General features: G+C 40.5%; 1 protein-coding gene across 2 annotated transcripts in view; it reads left to right on the top strand.

The window, feature by feature from the left end:
- Positions 1 to 15094, top strand: part of sema6a (sema domain, transmembrane domain (TM), and cytoplasmic domain, (semaphorin) 6A) — a 192981-nt gene extending 177887 nt beyond the window's left edge. For both annotated transcript variants that reach the window (XM_087812406.1, XM_087812398.1), the window contains one exon: positions 9326 to 15094. In XM_087812406.1, the coding sequence (XP_087668532.1) occupies positions 9326 to 10479 (1154 nt within the window). In that variant the 3' untranslated portion in view covers positions 10480 to 15094. The remainder of the gene's footprint in view (positions 1 to 9325) is intronic.
- Positions 15095 to 15447: the final 353 nt, after the last annotated feature.

The raw sequence follows: 15447 nt of genomic DNA, 5'->3' as shown, positions 1-15447 counted from the left end.
GCTTCATAATATTACTCTGCAAGGCTCCATAGTATTACTCAATAAGGCTCCTAAGTATTACTCCATGAGGCTTTGTAACATTACTCTGCCAAGCTAAGTAATATTACTCTGCAAGGCTACGTAAATGTATCCACGAGGTTACATAGTATTACTCCATGAGGCTTTGTAATATTACTTTGTAAAGCTTAGCTGTATTACTTTGCATGCCTCCAGGGTATAACCAATACTTATACTACGCCCCTGATAGTCTGAAAAACATCAAGTTATTGTTTGCTGAAGTAAAAAAGATGCTCAAACCGTCACTTACTCGTCTTGTCACGAGCTCGGCATTTTTAACAGCAGGTTTTCGACACGAAAATAAGACCATAGGGTTTTATTTTTAGCTGCTAATCAGTTGTTGAGGGCACAGAGGTTGACGTGGTGGAGAGATGGTGGGGGGCTGTGACCCCTCTGACACCCCATCTTCTTCTCTCTGGAAACCAGTGAAGGCAACATCTCAGCATAATTATTAGGTAAGTCGTGCCAATCTGGAACGTGTGGAAACAATAACATGTCAAGTCTGTCAAAATACCTCCGACTGCGCTGCATTGTTATGAATCATGTGTTTGTGCGCCCGGGCCCCCGCAGGAGCCGACTTGTGGTGGGAATCAGGTCCAATCCTGCCGGCACACTAACGCGTCTCCCACTGTACAAACACTGGACTTGTGTAGTTTGGAAAAGTTGGACGAAACCGCTAATAGGTTTCCTGATCTACTTTGTGAACCGCGAGTGGAACAAGTGATATCAAGAGTCCAGAGAACTTTTCCTTGGATCCTCAGAATAGAATCACGTGGTAACTTTATTGACCATGACTCACGGAGCTGTCGAGCCGAAGGGAAAATGTTTTCTTACGTGATTGACCCCAGTCGGCTTTTATTAAACTCCACTTTTAATCAAGTTTGTTTAAAACGTTGGAGTTAGCGTCGTGTCTTCGTCATCGTGGTCGTTTTTTCCTGCTTCCACTCACTTCCTGGCCTGACGTCAAGTCGCTGGTTCTGATTTCCTCGTCTGATTACCGTATTGTTCTGAGGCCGGATCCGTGTCCGAGTAGATCGCCGGCTTTATTTAAGAATGTGTGCATTTCATTGTTTATTTAATGCTGGTTTAATGGCCTGCTATTGTTCACGTCCGCCGTCTTTTGTCCCTCCGTCTCTTTATTGAGCTGTAATCAAGATAAACTAGTATTTTCAGCTACAGTTAAAAACAGAGCTCAGCTGTTCATTAACTTGAATTAAGTTTTCCAAATTAAAATAAATATATTTGTTGCTTTAAGTCATTGTAAAACTCAAACATATACAATGTTAAACTCTTCAAAAGATGGAACGAAATGTATATTAACAAAACTTTATGTAACAGGAAGTGTTTGTCCTTCACCAAAACTTATTGTACATCATTATACTAGTCATGGTCTTGTGAAGCTTCATGAAACAGTATCATTATCTTCAGAGTCCACTAGATGGTAGTGATGTGTCGATGAAGCTTCATGAAACAGTGTCATTATCTTCAGAGTCCACTTGATGGTAGTAATGTGTTGATGAAGCTTCATGAAACAGTGTCATTATCTTCAGAGTCCACTTGATGGTAGTGATGTGTTGATGAAGCTTCATGAAACAGTGTCATTATCTTCAGAGTCCACTAGATGGTAGTGATGTGTCGATGAAGCTTCATGAAACAGTATCATTATCTTCAGAGTCCACTAGATGGTAGTGATGTGTTGATGAAGCTTCATGAAACAGTGTCATTATCTTCAGAGTCCACTAGATGGTAGTGATGTGTTGATGAAGCTTCATGAAACAGTGTCATTATCTTCAGAGTCCACTAGATGGTAGTGATGTGTTGATGAAGCTTCATGAAACAGTGTCATTATCTTCAGAGTCCACTAGATGGTAGTGATGTGTTGATGAAGCTTCATGAAACAGTGTCATTATCTTCAGAGTCCACTAGATGGTAGTGATGTGTTGATGAAGCTTCATGAAACAGTGTCATTATCTTCAGAGTACACTAGATGGTAGTGATGTGTTGATGAAGCTTCATGAAACAGTGTCATTATCTTCAGAGTCCACTAGATGGTAGTGATGTGTTGATGAAGCTTCATGAAACAGTGTCATTATCTTCAGAGTCCACTAGATGGTAGTGATGTGTTGATGAAGCTTCATGAAACAGTGTCATTATCTTCAGAGTCCACTAGATGGTAGTGATGTGTTGATGAAGCTTCATGAAACAGTGTCATTATCTTCAGAGTCCTCTAGCGTCTCTGTTTTTCGTTGTTGTTTGTCTTTGTTTGAACAACTTTTCTAATGACACATGATTTTTAAACTGATTGCGCCACCTACTGACCGCTGAACAACATGACACTGTTTCATGAAGCTTCATCAACACATCACGAGTACACTGTAGTACAAGTACTGATTTTTAACTAATGATGCAATAGTCATAGTAAGGTTTTTAGATTCAAAACAGTTCATTATTAGAACCGATAAAAAAACAAACAGATTTTTTATTTTATTTATTTCTCGGTTAGCTTTGTCAGCAAACAATTCATAATCATGGGGTCTATCCCAGCTACCCAGGAGGTGAGGACAGATGACAAACTACCATATTTCCATTGGAAAACGTATATATTGGAGATAAGAAAATCTGCAACTTGACAATGAGTAAATCAAACCGAGACAGTGGCAAGGAAGGCAGAAACCTGGAGCAGAACCAGACAGTGTTGATGCGAGTGGTTAAGAGTGTTACGATCCAAACACTGGTTTTAACGCTGACGTAGAAACACTGGTTACACAACCAAGAACATCAGGAACACATCAGTCACGAGCAGAACATCAACCCCTCCAGCGAGCGTTTGGTTGGATCACCTCGAGGCTACAGTCGCGGCTCGTAGGTGGAAGGTTTGGAACATCTGGAGGCGCAAGAACCAAATCACTCACAGCGTAATGATCTCTTAACTGCGGCGCACAACACTTTGATTAAGGATTTAATTCGGCGTCGCGCCTCTTGAAAGAGAAACATCAACAAGCTGTAATTGCTTGATAACCTAAACGTCTCTTTAATAGAACTTTAATGAGGCTTTATCGTCACAGACCACGACCAGGCTTTGAAAGTGGAGTCAGATGCTAATCTGGAAGATTCTCCAGGAATCGTTGCGACGTGACGACGACCCGAGATTCTTGTCGCTTTTTCTACAGTGGGAGTCAAACGCTCGCTAGTCAGAGGTCGCCGACCTTTACCGCCCCCCCGCCCCCCCGATCGCGATATCGCTTGTGAAGCCGATCTTTGAAGATCCTCCGACGTGGTCGCGCTCTGTGGCCCGTGAGTCAGTCGGTGCTTCAGATCAGATTAGAAGAAGAAGTCTCAGACAGAGGGAGAGATTATCCTTCACGCCGATGACAACGTTTCCTGGTTTCAACTCCGAGCGTCGCCTGTTTCCGACAGAAAACATGAGACACGTGTATTTAATATCCGTCCGTCTGGAGGCCGAGGAAATCAAGTGTCGGACTACGAGGTGCTTGTGTTCTGTGGGCGACTCGCTGTCATTTATCGGCCAAACTTTTGAAAGATAAACAGCCTGAGATGATCAGACCAGTGCTGGGTATCAGATTACATACTTGTGTACTTAGTATTTAAGTGCATAAGTGCGTCTCAAATGTAGTGCTCCATACACACTAAATTGTCACTAAAACACAAAACTGAGTATGAATCGATGGACATTTTCTACACTAAACTACTCCATTTTAGAGACGTTGACGTATTAAATGTTACGTCATATATATATATATATATATATATATATATATATATATATATATATATATATATATATATATATTCAAATACTTGCTGCTGATACCGGCTTAAATATTTCGTCAATATTTCTCATATTTATTGAAACTAAACGTTCTGCCAGCAGGTGGCGCTAGTGTTCCTACAGCTGGTTGAAATCATCCTTAAATAGTAGTAGAAGAAGAAGCTGTCGCGTCATTTCCTGTTAGTGTGTAGCAGCAGAGTTTGATTTGAGACATACTATCTGTGGAGGATCAGTTACTAGTTAGTACGTACACTATCCTGATGCATACTTACTTCTAGTATACTAAGAGAAGTATGTGATTTGAGACATACTATCTGTAGAGGATTAGTTACTAGTTAGTACGTACACTATCCTGATGCACACTAACCAGTGCACTAAGAGAAGTATGCGAGACACAGCGCTTGGTTCACACGGTGGAAGGTCGTTCGTCACCATCCGTCTGGACGTCTTCAAAGTTTACATTCTTTCTTCTCGAGGCTAAAGTGCTTCTCGAAGTGAATGTGGGCAAGATGGAATGAGAGGAAAAATGAAAAGGGATGAAAGGCTTCTTGTTATTTCAAAGGCCCGGACAGGAAGCGTCGATCAGGGCAGGTTAAATAGTGCGTTAACCTTTGACACGAGGACAAGACAAGGCTCTGTCTCAGGGCTGGAGAGAAAAAGCTAAATCAATTAAGCTCGCTGTGGGCGTGCGACTCCAGGAAGAAGAAAGATCGACTGTTGTTCACTGAATGTAGGGATCGTCGAGTCAAAGAAGAGATGAAACTCTATTTAAGTCGATCTCTCGTTGAAGCTTTATTTTGTTATAAAGTCTATATTAAACAACCAGTACTGGAACAGAACCAGTTCAGACAGAAACGGTTCTGATCGGATGCATTTTGGTCCTAATTTCGGTTACATTTTCTTTCAATTTGCTTCTAAAAAAATAGACTCGGATAGTTTCCGACTACGCGCCTAAAACCATTTAAATTAAAACTGACTGTCAGGTAAAATTGAAAATTTAGCCCTAAAATGAAACTGGCAGAAAGTCTTTACAATTGGAAAATGTTCTCCAAAATAAAACTGACATAAAATAATAATCAAATAAACGGATAGAATATATTACAAAGTCTCTATGAAGGAAAATGTCGAATTTAACCCCAAAAACTGGATAAAAAAGAACTGTCTGGAACTTTTTGTACCCCCAAAAAAAACTGAAAGAAAATATTACAAAGTTTGGTAAAATGTAAAATGTTGCCTCTTAATAAAACTGACAGAAAATATGAGAAAGTTCGGTCAATTCTTACGCCAAAATACAAGCGATTAAAAAGAATACAAATTCTGGCACAATGCACAATTTTGCCCCCACAAAAAACTGACAGAAGATAATAAAAAATCTGTTATGATGGAACACTTTGCCCCCAAAACAATGCAAAGTCAAGTCAAGCGGAAAATCATCTTTATAGGACTTTAAAAAACATTTTTTACGTAAATATAATACAATAATAAACTAACAGTAATTATAAATCAGATAAAGGGAATAATTAAGCTCCAAAATAAAACTGACAGAAAAACATTTTTGGACTCCTTTAAGTTCTGGTAAACAATCCTAGCTTTGACACCTGAAAAGAATCGGTTTAAGAATCAGAAAGAAACACTTGTTTTCGTGTCGTTCCCTCCTTTTATTCCCTGCGTCGCCGTCACAGCCTGATAGGGGGCAAAGGTCGTCAGCGCAGCGTGTTGTGCAGGCGAGCAGCCGCCAAAAGATCAGAGCGACAGAGAAGAAGATATCGCAGAGAACAGTATCTTTTTCCCGTCAGATGTTTGTGGTCGAGATAAGCTGCAGATGTTTGGACTCACAGGATGTCGAGCGTCAGTAGATCTTTCTCACGACGACTCCATAAAACTTCTCAACGCGTCGAGCTGCACTTCGTCAGAACCTCAAGCCGAGGAGAAACTTTTGTTTTCTGGGCGAAGAGACGAGTTTTAAAGGACGTCACGTGTCGTTGATGTACGGCGGCGGCGAGGATTAGTTCGGACGTTTGGATTCGTGTTGAACGAGGAACAGATTTTCACTTAGTCTGAGTCTGTGTCGTCTCAGAGTCACAGAAGACTCTGAAGAAACAACTGAGACAAAGAAAAGTTCTTGGATAGAAAAATGATTCACTTTTTTGTTTTGTTTAACTTAAAAAAAATGGTCAAAAAATAGTTGCAATACTGTTTTTAGAGGTTAACAAATACATAATAAGTATTATTTATTTATTTTCTACTTTATCCCTTATGGGGGTCACGGGGAGACTGGAGTCTATCCCAGTATCATAGGGCGAGAGGCAGGGGACACCCTGGACAGGTCACCAGTCTGTCTCAGGACACACAAAGACAGACAACCATTCACACACACTCATATCTACGGACAATTTCCCAAAGTTCTCAAAAAAAAATTATTAAATAATTTCCCAATAATTCAACCCATTCCTCCATCAAGAAAAGTTAATGGAACTTTTTTATTTATTTCATGCAAATATGTCTTGATTTTTTTAATTCAAGGTGCGATAGGTAATCTTCAAAACACCGTGAGTGAGCTGCATGTAACCACGCCTCCTATCCATGTGGAGTTTGATTGACAGGTCACCATCCAGTGGCCTTGAACCTTTTCTTTAATCTTTAAAAATGTTATTTTCAGTCAAACATTTAAGAAAAATGTCCCAAAAACTCCCATTAAAAATAAGTAAAATATCAAGAGGCTTGAGAGTAGAACCATCAATACATAATCTTTGACTCTGATTTCCTCCCATACATTTTTTTTACATGTGTCCTCGGTTATGTTGTTGCTAGCATTGAATGTTAGCGTCCGTCATTGCTAGCATTCACAACATTACATTAACATGGGTTTTACTTTGAAAATATTATTGTTATTGTTTATAAATGAACTAGTTCTTCAATGAAGGGAATTTCTTTTAAGATGTGACGTCAAGGAACAGAAAAGACTAAAATATAAGGATCAGTCGGACGTGATGTAGAGAAATCAAAGACGGAGAAGAAGAACGGGGAGATGCTATGCTACGCTACGCTAGGCTGGGCGGCAAAGCACCGTTACTGAGATGGTTGTTGAGACGGATGACAGCAAGTTGATTTTTTATTTATTCTTTTAACCAGTGTATCTATTATTATCTTGTTTATTTTTATTTCTAAGACAGTTAATCTGCACAGAAAGAACAATTCAATCATCTAACAAAACATTTAAAATAAATCTGAATATATAAAGAAAAAAATACATTTCTCTGAATCAAAAAAATGTTTTTGTTGTTTTTTTATGGTCAAAAAAAGGAAAATTATTGTTGGAAACTTTTCTACAACATTGCGTGGACCACGGAAACAAAGAGAAATCAAAACAGCAGATGACCTGAAGCCTTCTTCACTCAAGTGGGTTTTGAGAATATAAATCTCTGCCCAAACCTCTGAGCAAGGCACCACTGAAGGTCTCAGTGAGAGCGACTCTTATTGTGAAACATGAAACATGAGAGAGGAATTCTTCTTCACACGGTCCAGCTGCTGCTCCGTCATCCGTGTGAAGTGATTGTGCGTTGATTGTGTTGTCAGTGTGTGTGTGTGTGTGTGTGTTTGGTGTGTGTGTGTGTGTGTGTGTGTGTGTGTGTGTGTGTCACCTGGAGATGATGTCATCACAGGTGCAGCAACTTTTCTCAGACGCTTTTATTCTGAAAGTCGCTGGTGTTCCTGCTCATCAAAACCTCTCATCGCACCAGAAGCTTTTTCCTCGCGGTTTGTTGGATTCATGAGTTCGAATCCCGTCGGCTTTATGGAGAATCTGACATTTGCATGAGAAAAGTGGGTCTTTTCAGTCTTTTTATCTGCCGCGGATCTGATGTCCTGCAGGTTTTATCTTCTGCTCAAATCGTCTCTGTGTTCGTCTTCAAAACACAATTTCGGCGGAATATTGGATTTTCTGCTCAGACTGAAGGATGTTAGAAAATAACAGATGATGCTCGTCGTGAGAAAACAAATGAAGGTGTTTGTCTTCGTTTGATCTTCAGTAGAAGTTACATCCTGAGTGAAGGAATTGAACGATTTCAAACATTTTTTAATTACATTGTTTCCCCTTTTTTTAAGCATTAAATTCTTTTATGGAATATAATTTAATAATTGTTCTCTTTTTATTGAATAATATAATATTTAATAATTGTTGTGTTTGTATTGAATATAATTTAATAATTGTTGTGTTTGTATTGAATATAATTTAATAATTGTTCTCTTTTTATTGAATATAATTTAATAATTGTTGTGTTTTTACTGAATATTATTGAATAATTGTTCTCTTTTTATTGAATATAATTAAATAATTGTTCTCTTTTTATTGAATAATATAATATTTAATAATTGTTGTGTTTGTATTGAATATAATTTAATAATTGTTCTCTTTTTATTGAATAATATAATATTTAATAATTGTTGTGTTTGTATTGAATATAATTTAATAATTGTTCTCTTTTTATTGAATTGAATTTAATAATTGTTGTGTTTTTATTGAATTGAATTTAATAATTGTTGTGTTTTTATTGAATTGAATTTAATTATTGTTGTGTTTTTATTGAATTTAATTTAATAATTGTTGTGTTTTAACTGAATATAATTTAATAATTGTTGTGTTTTTATTGAAAATAATTTAATACTTTTGTGTTTGTATTGAATTTAATTTATTAATTGTTGTGTTTTTATTGAAAATAATTTAATAATTGTTGTGTTTTTATTGAATTTAATAATTTTTGTCTTTTTATTTTATTTTTTTTTAAATATTTCATTAATTTGTATTGAATTAAATTTAATAATTGTTATGTTTTTATTGAATTGAATTCATGAATTAACATTTTGAACAATTTAATTTGTTGTTCATTTTTAATAATTGGATTTAAAATATATTGAAAACCTTTTTAAGTTTGATATTTTGAAAACATTAAAAAAACATTATTTTCTAAATTCAATGTTTGTTTCATTTGTAGCCATTTTATAAATGAAAAACAAAAATGTTGATATATTAGTGACATCTTACCAGACTAATCCAATCAAGCACTTGATCCTCTCGCTCTAACGTCACATGATCTCCTGCTCAACTCATGATTGGCTGAAAGTTCTGATGGTGTAGCTCGGTACTCGTTTAGTTTTGTCTGGTGAATATATCAACGTTTTTGTATTTAAATGACTACAAATTTAACCATGTTGAATTTAGAAATGTTATTTTTAAATTATTGGAATTGAAATATCAAACTCTATGTGTAAAAAATTGTAATTGAATTTTTTTATTGAATTATTAAAAAAAAGAAAAAGAAATTCAATTTTTCGATATATAACTTATTCAATTAAATTGTTTAAAAATCCAAACCAACCATTCAATAGTCCGACTGAGACACTTTCTTCTTGTGCTTTAACGTCTTCTTCACGTCACACGTCTTCAGGTTCTCCGTCTAAACGCCGTCTGTCTGTCCTCAGGCGTGATCCACGAGAGCTACCAGAAAGGTCGAGACCAGCTGGTCCCCGTCACCCTGCTGGCCATCGCCGTCATCCTGGCCTTCGCCATGGGCGCCATCTTCTCCGGCATCATCGTCTACTGCGTGTGCGACCACCGGCGGCGAGACCTGGACCTGGCGGGTCGCAAGGAGCGCGACAACAACCACCACCTCCACTCCCGCCGAGGGTCCATGAACAGCGTGACCAAACTGACCGGCCTGTTCGAGACCCAGGCCAAAGACGGCCGCCCCGAGGCCATCCTCTCGCCTTTGATGCACAACGGGCGGTTGACGGCCAACGCCAAGATGCTGATCAAAGCGGATCAGCACCACCTGGATCTGGCCGCCCTGCCCACGCCCGAGTCCACCCCCATGCAGCCGCGGCGTAAGCCCAGCCGAGGGAGCCGCGAATGGGAGCGGAACCAGAACCTCATCAACGCCTGCACCAAGGACATGCCGTCCATGGGGTCCCCGGTCATCTCCGATCTGCCCCTGAGGGCGTCGCCGGGTCACATCCCGAGCGTGGTGGTCCTGCCGCTGCCGCAGCACCAGCACCAGCTCCAGCCTCACCTGCAGCAGGCGTACCAGCACGAGTACGTGGAGCAGGCCCACCCCAGCGGCCTGGGTCTGAACGGCATGGACGACCAGGGGGCCACGCTGGAGTACAAGACGGTGAAGCACTCCGGTCAGAACCTGAGCGTGATGGACCCGGACGGCATGATGCCCCCGCGGGTCCCGCAGCGAGAGGCCTCCCTCACCGTGCCCCCGGCGGTCCCCCAGATGGGGAAGCGCCTGGAGGTCCACTCCTCGGTGTACGGCTTCCGAAAGGGCTCGGCGTCCTCCGCCTCGGGCTCGTCGGCGTCGGCGCTGAAGCGGCACAACACCAACTCGTCCAACTCCTCCCACCTGGCGCGACATCAGAGCTTCAACCGGGTGGAGACGCCGCCCCCGGCCCCCCAGAGAGTAGACTCCATACAGATGACGGCGCAGGGCATTTCCCTGTCGCGTCAGTCCTCCATCAGCTCCTACGGGTCCCTGCCCAGGGCGGGCCCCAAACACCTCAAACCCGACGTACCCCCCAAACCGTCCGCCGTCTCGCTCTCGACGAAAGTCAAGTCCGGCGAGTCCGGCTCATAGAACCGGTCCCCGGCTCCTCTCGGTGTTTTTCTTTTTTTGTTCTTTTTCGTTGGGTTGTGACGTACAGTCCAGTACAGTGGAACTTGCATTTTTTTTAAAAGCAAAAAGACTTGATTTTTATATTAAAGAAAAAAAACCAGAAACATGTAAATACGATCAAAAAAAAAGGAGTTTCCGTCTCGGACGACTCGACGCCGCTCGTCCTCCTCCGTCGTGACTTGAGGTCGCGTCGAGGAAATAATCGTCGCACGACTGTGAAGAAGAAGAAAAACCTCTCAGTGTTCCGGCGAGTCGTGCCTGTGTTGGGGTGGGGGGCGCCCCCTGGACTCCTCCCGCTGTACTGGTCACTGAACTACACACGACTGTTATTACTAATAGCTCGTCGTATTTATTTTTATGAAGTGCTTTTGACAAAAAGACTTTCCAGGCTTGTCCCGGGTGAGAAACAAACAAAAAAAAAGGGAGGATTTAATATGAATTCATCAAAAAGAGAAAATATTTAAAGTCATTAAACTGGAGCCAGTAGAACTTTTTTTTTTTTTTTTTTCCCGGATGACTCAAAGGATCCGATTCCTCGAAACCCTTTGGATCAGAGACTTCCTGATCCTCCTCCCGACGAGCATCTCCACCAATCAGCACTGTGGTTTTGTTGTGAAGCGTCGTCCGGACGGTGGGTCATAAGCTGAAAGTGGCGAAGAAGCCGCCGCCGCCGCGGTGGCACAGACGGGCAGGCGATAGCTCTATAAATAAACATCTGTATTGCCTGCTTCTTTTTTTTTTCCACATGTAAATTTGTGCCTTACTCCCTGAAATAGTGACAATGTTTTGGTTTTTCTTTACTAGCTGTTTTGACTTTGTCTCCTCGTAGTACTTTTTTATTTTCTTACATCATGACGTTTCCCTGGTTTGATAAAGATGCAAAATTGACGAATGTAGGTGTTATCGTTGTACTTCTGGTCTCTTGACAAAACACGCCACTGTCCGGAGAGAAGGAGGATTGTTGTGTCTCTCCTTCACCTCCACACACACACACACACCGACACACACACACACACACACACACACACACGTTTGTTGTTTCATTTCTGATCGTGCCATTAACGCGCTGAAGCGGCTTTTTATGTTGTGCTAGAGTCGTCACGGAAAAACTTTGTGCGTTTTTTTTCGTTTGTTTTTTTCTACCTGCTTTCTAACGTCGTCTGTTTAGAGTGAACCGACCGATGAACCGTTGACACGTGCGACAGGAAGTGAGTGCGGCGTTCGTGTCGCACTGCAATAATGAGGCGAGACCCCTGGGTTTGCGTCGGCCCCGAAGCGTATCGTACACGGCGTCGGGTCGTTCGTGGTGGACGAACCCGTGGTTCACGTTGTGTACGTTCCATTTTGATGCCAACCCCCGTAACGGATGCACTTGGTAAACACGTAAAAATTGTGGTCGTAAAACTACTGCTTCGATATTTTAATGATTTACAAAACTAGACTCTTAACTGTACGAAGAAACAACAACAACAAAATGTTACGAGGTGGTCAGTAACTTTCAGAAGCTAGCATTGTTAGCGACAAGCCCAGCTAGCAAGTTTCGCATTCACTTTTAAATTTTCTCCGCCAAAAAAAACAAACAAGCACTTACAGTACATACCTCTGCCAAGGGGATAATTTCCTTTAAAAAAAAAAAAGGTAGGTTTTCTGACCAGGAATTGAACCAGCATCTCTTCAGTGATAGTGTTTAGATATGAGAGTCTTCACCACTAGACATTAATTGGGCAAAAAATAAGATAATTAATGAACATTAAAAGTTGTTTTTTCCATTGATTCGATCTCAGGATGTTTTTAACACTCATTGCTCCTAAAGGTTGGGCTAGCTTGCTGCGTCGCAGCCTACTGCCATCAGTGTGTTGTTAGTGTAAAGTGAATGAGTGCTAGAGACATTTTTACTATTTACTAAATCTAGACTCTCAACTTCACAAAGATACAAAATGTTACGGTCAGTTTTCGTCAGAGTGACGGCAACTAGCATTGTTAACTATGTTAGCATAGTTTGAATTTTCTCCACAAATTAAAAAAAAAAGCACTTGCAGTACACACTTCTGCCAAGTGGGATTTGCTTGGTGCGTCACAGCCTACTGCCATCAGTGTGTTGCTAGCATAAAGCGTTTTCCGTGCTGAAAAAGCATAAATAGTGCTTTATTACCGAGAGATATTTCTTGACCATTTAGCATTTACTTAATTTAGATTCTCAACAATACCAAGATCAAAATGTTACAAAGGTGGTCAATTTCTCTAAGCGGGACTTCAGCTAGCGTTGTTAGCAACTAACTAAGCTAGCAAGAATATCTTTCACTTTTACATTTTCTTCACTTTAAATTAATATAGATTTTTTAAAGTTGAAAAACACTCATTTTAATTCATCATAACTAATGTTTGTTATACTTTTATCTTGTGCTGCTAACTTAGATTTTCTGTTTCAATTGTGACTCAACAATCAACGTTTCTAAAGCCCGGTCCATTTCCAAAGTGTCCACCTCGATGACGACATGGTTGCCATACGCTTCGGGACCGTCTCTCACTTCGAACAACACATTTAGGGATTAGTTGTTACTCACGGTGCCGCCTTACACCGCGAGCGACTCCACCAGAGCGATGAGTCGCTCGCGCTTTCGTTGGCCTCGGGACTCGTTTTGATGTTGTTTTTAAACCACGACGCACGACGTCATCGCAACGTTTTCCAGGTCGTGATTGACGAAATCTTCGAAAGGTCACATGACATCATTCGAACAATCAAAATGAAATCCAGAATCAAGAATCTCCACGTAGACTAGACCCGTTTAACTCAATGTCCCTCAGGAGTCCCTCAGGAGTCCCTCAGGAGTCCCTCGCCGCTCACTCCCGATCCAGTTTACGTTAGCGACACAAACTAACGACGACATTTGAGACGCTCGCTCACCGTGGTTTGCTTGCGATGACTCGCCGCGGTCGACACCTGATCCGCGTCCGTCGACGACGCCGTACAATGGTGGGCGAGGACGCTTTCACAAACCAACATTTAGTCTGAGGCGTTTGTTCTGACGCTGCCGAGACCGTTTGATCGCGGTCGAGGTCCAGGGTTTTTCGGGAGAAACGATAAACATTCGGAGGGAGATTTTGATTCCTGTCGTGTCAGCTGTTGTTCGGCAGAAATAGAGTTTAAACAAATCATTTTCGTAGGAAATTCAATAATAGAAATTTTTTAAAAAAAGCACTTGGACAGTACATACCTCTGCCAAGGAGGTTTTTATTCAGCAGGTTATAAACAAACATCTATGATTCAAGAATTGTGTTGTTCCATGGCAAAAAAAAGATGTCGCCTGATGAGGAATCAAACCTTTTCGGCGAAAACATATCGTTACGAGGGTTTTAACCACTAGAACAGTTGATGAAACTAAACCACCTTTAAAGCAACATTTACACATTTTTCCATTAGTCAAATGAAAGTTGATTCAATTAAGTTATTTGTTGTTGCTTTTTTTGCAGTTAAACAACATTTTAAGTTTTTTTTAATGATACATTTCCAAATCACCGTCAAATTCCAAACACTTACAAGGAAACCCGTGACTCAACAATCCCTCAAATGTCCTGAAAATCTACTTTTTGCTGCAGAAACTAAAAGAGTTAAAAAAAAAAAATCTCCTTGGCAGGAGCAATGACCATAAAGTGCTAAACTGGAACCAAAGTTCCCTTGAATCTCTGCCCACGTTACGAGGGCGATGTTTAAATCAACACAAACGTAGCTATTTTTTTTTATCAATTATCTAAGGAGGACATTTTTTAATACATATTTTTCCTCATTTTAAAACACAACAAGTGCGTCTTTAAATCCGACGGATCCTCACCTGTCGTTCTCACCTGGTTTGTGAAAGTCCCCCGATTTACCCAGAAACCCTTTCAACGACGGTGATTAAATTGAAGCGTTTTAATTCCCGCCACAGTTCAATTCACTCACATCCACGCGATAAGTAGTCGGGGTCAAGGGTCGAAACCTGCCACTTCCTGCCTGAAGTAGCTCAAAGAAACGTGACGGGAGAACCTGGACGGAGAGTTCTTTGGTTTGTGCCTTTATGTCGTTCACTCGCGTCATTCACTGCTGTTCCACGAAAACAAAAAGAAAAAAAACAACCTTTTTGAACTTTGTAACTTGTAAAATGTTGTGACGTCACAGAGTTTTTTGCCCTTTTCTCTCTCTCTCTCCTTCTCTCTCGCTCTCTCTCTCTTTCTCTCTCTCTCTCTCTCTCTCTCTCTCTCTCTCTCTCTCTCTCTCTCTTTCAACTCTCTCTCTCTCTCTCTCTTTCTCTCTCTTTCAACTCTCTCTCTCTCTCTCTCTCTCTTTCAACTCTCTCTCTCTCTCTCTCTCTTTCAACTCTCTCTCTCTCTCTCTCCACTTCCTTAACATCTGATTCACAGCTTAATGTATGTTGTAAAGAAGAAACTGTTTAATTTAATGCAAAATGTAATTAAAAAAATTAAATTCTTGTCATGACAAGTGGAGTTTGACTTTTGTCTGCGCACACACACACACACACACACACACACACACACACACACACACACACACACACACACACACACACACACACACACGCACACACACACACACACACACACACACACACACACACGACAACAGTCAGTTTGACGAAAGAAAAACTCACTCAATGGTCTGAGAAATAAAGGAAAGCATCAATAAATAAAAATTATATTAAAATGTACCAATGAATAATAATTTCATTTACAACCAGGGTTTAAAATACTGAAGAAAATAAATGGAAAATTATCTCCTTGGAAAAGACTTGCGTTTTTTTGTCAACACACATCAGCCTCACGTTCACAGACGCACAATAAAGAAAAAGAACACACTGCCTGTGAAACCACACTTTATTTATCCTGTAATTAACACACATATTAAATAATAAAATACTTTTTTTTTTTTTTGTT

The sequence above is a fragment of the Callionymus lyra genome, chromosome 1 (assembly GCF_982586985.1).
Source record: "Callionymus lyra chromosome 1, fCalLyr1.hap1.1, whole genome shotgun sequence".
In the NCBI taxonomy this organism is placed as follows: Eukaryota; Metazoa; Chordata; class Actinopteri; order Syngnathiformes; family Callionymidae; genus Callionymus; species Callionymus lyra.
The sequence above is the reverse complement of the archived record's forward strand: the minus strand, read 5'-3'. Positions and strand labels throughout refer to the sequence as shown.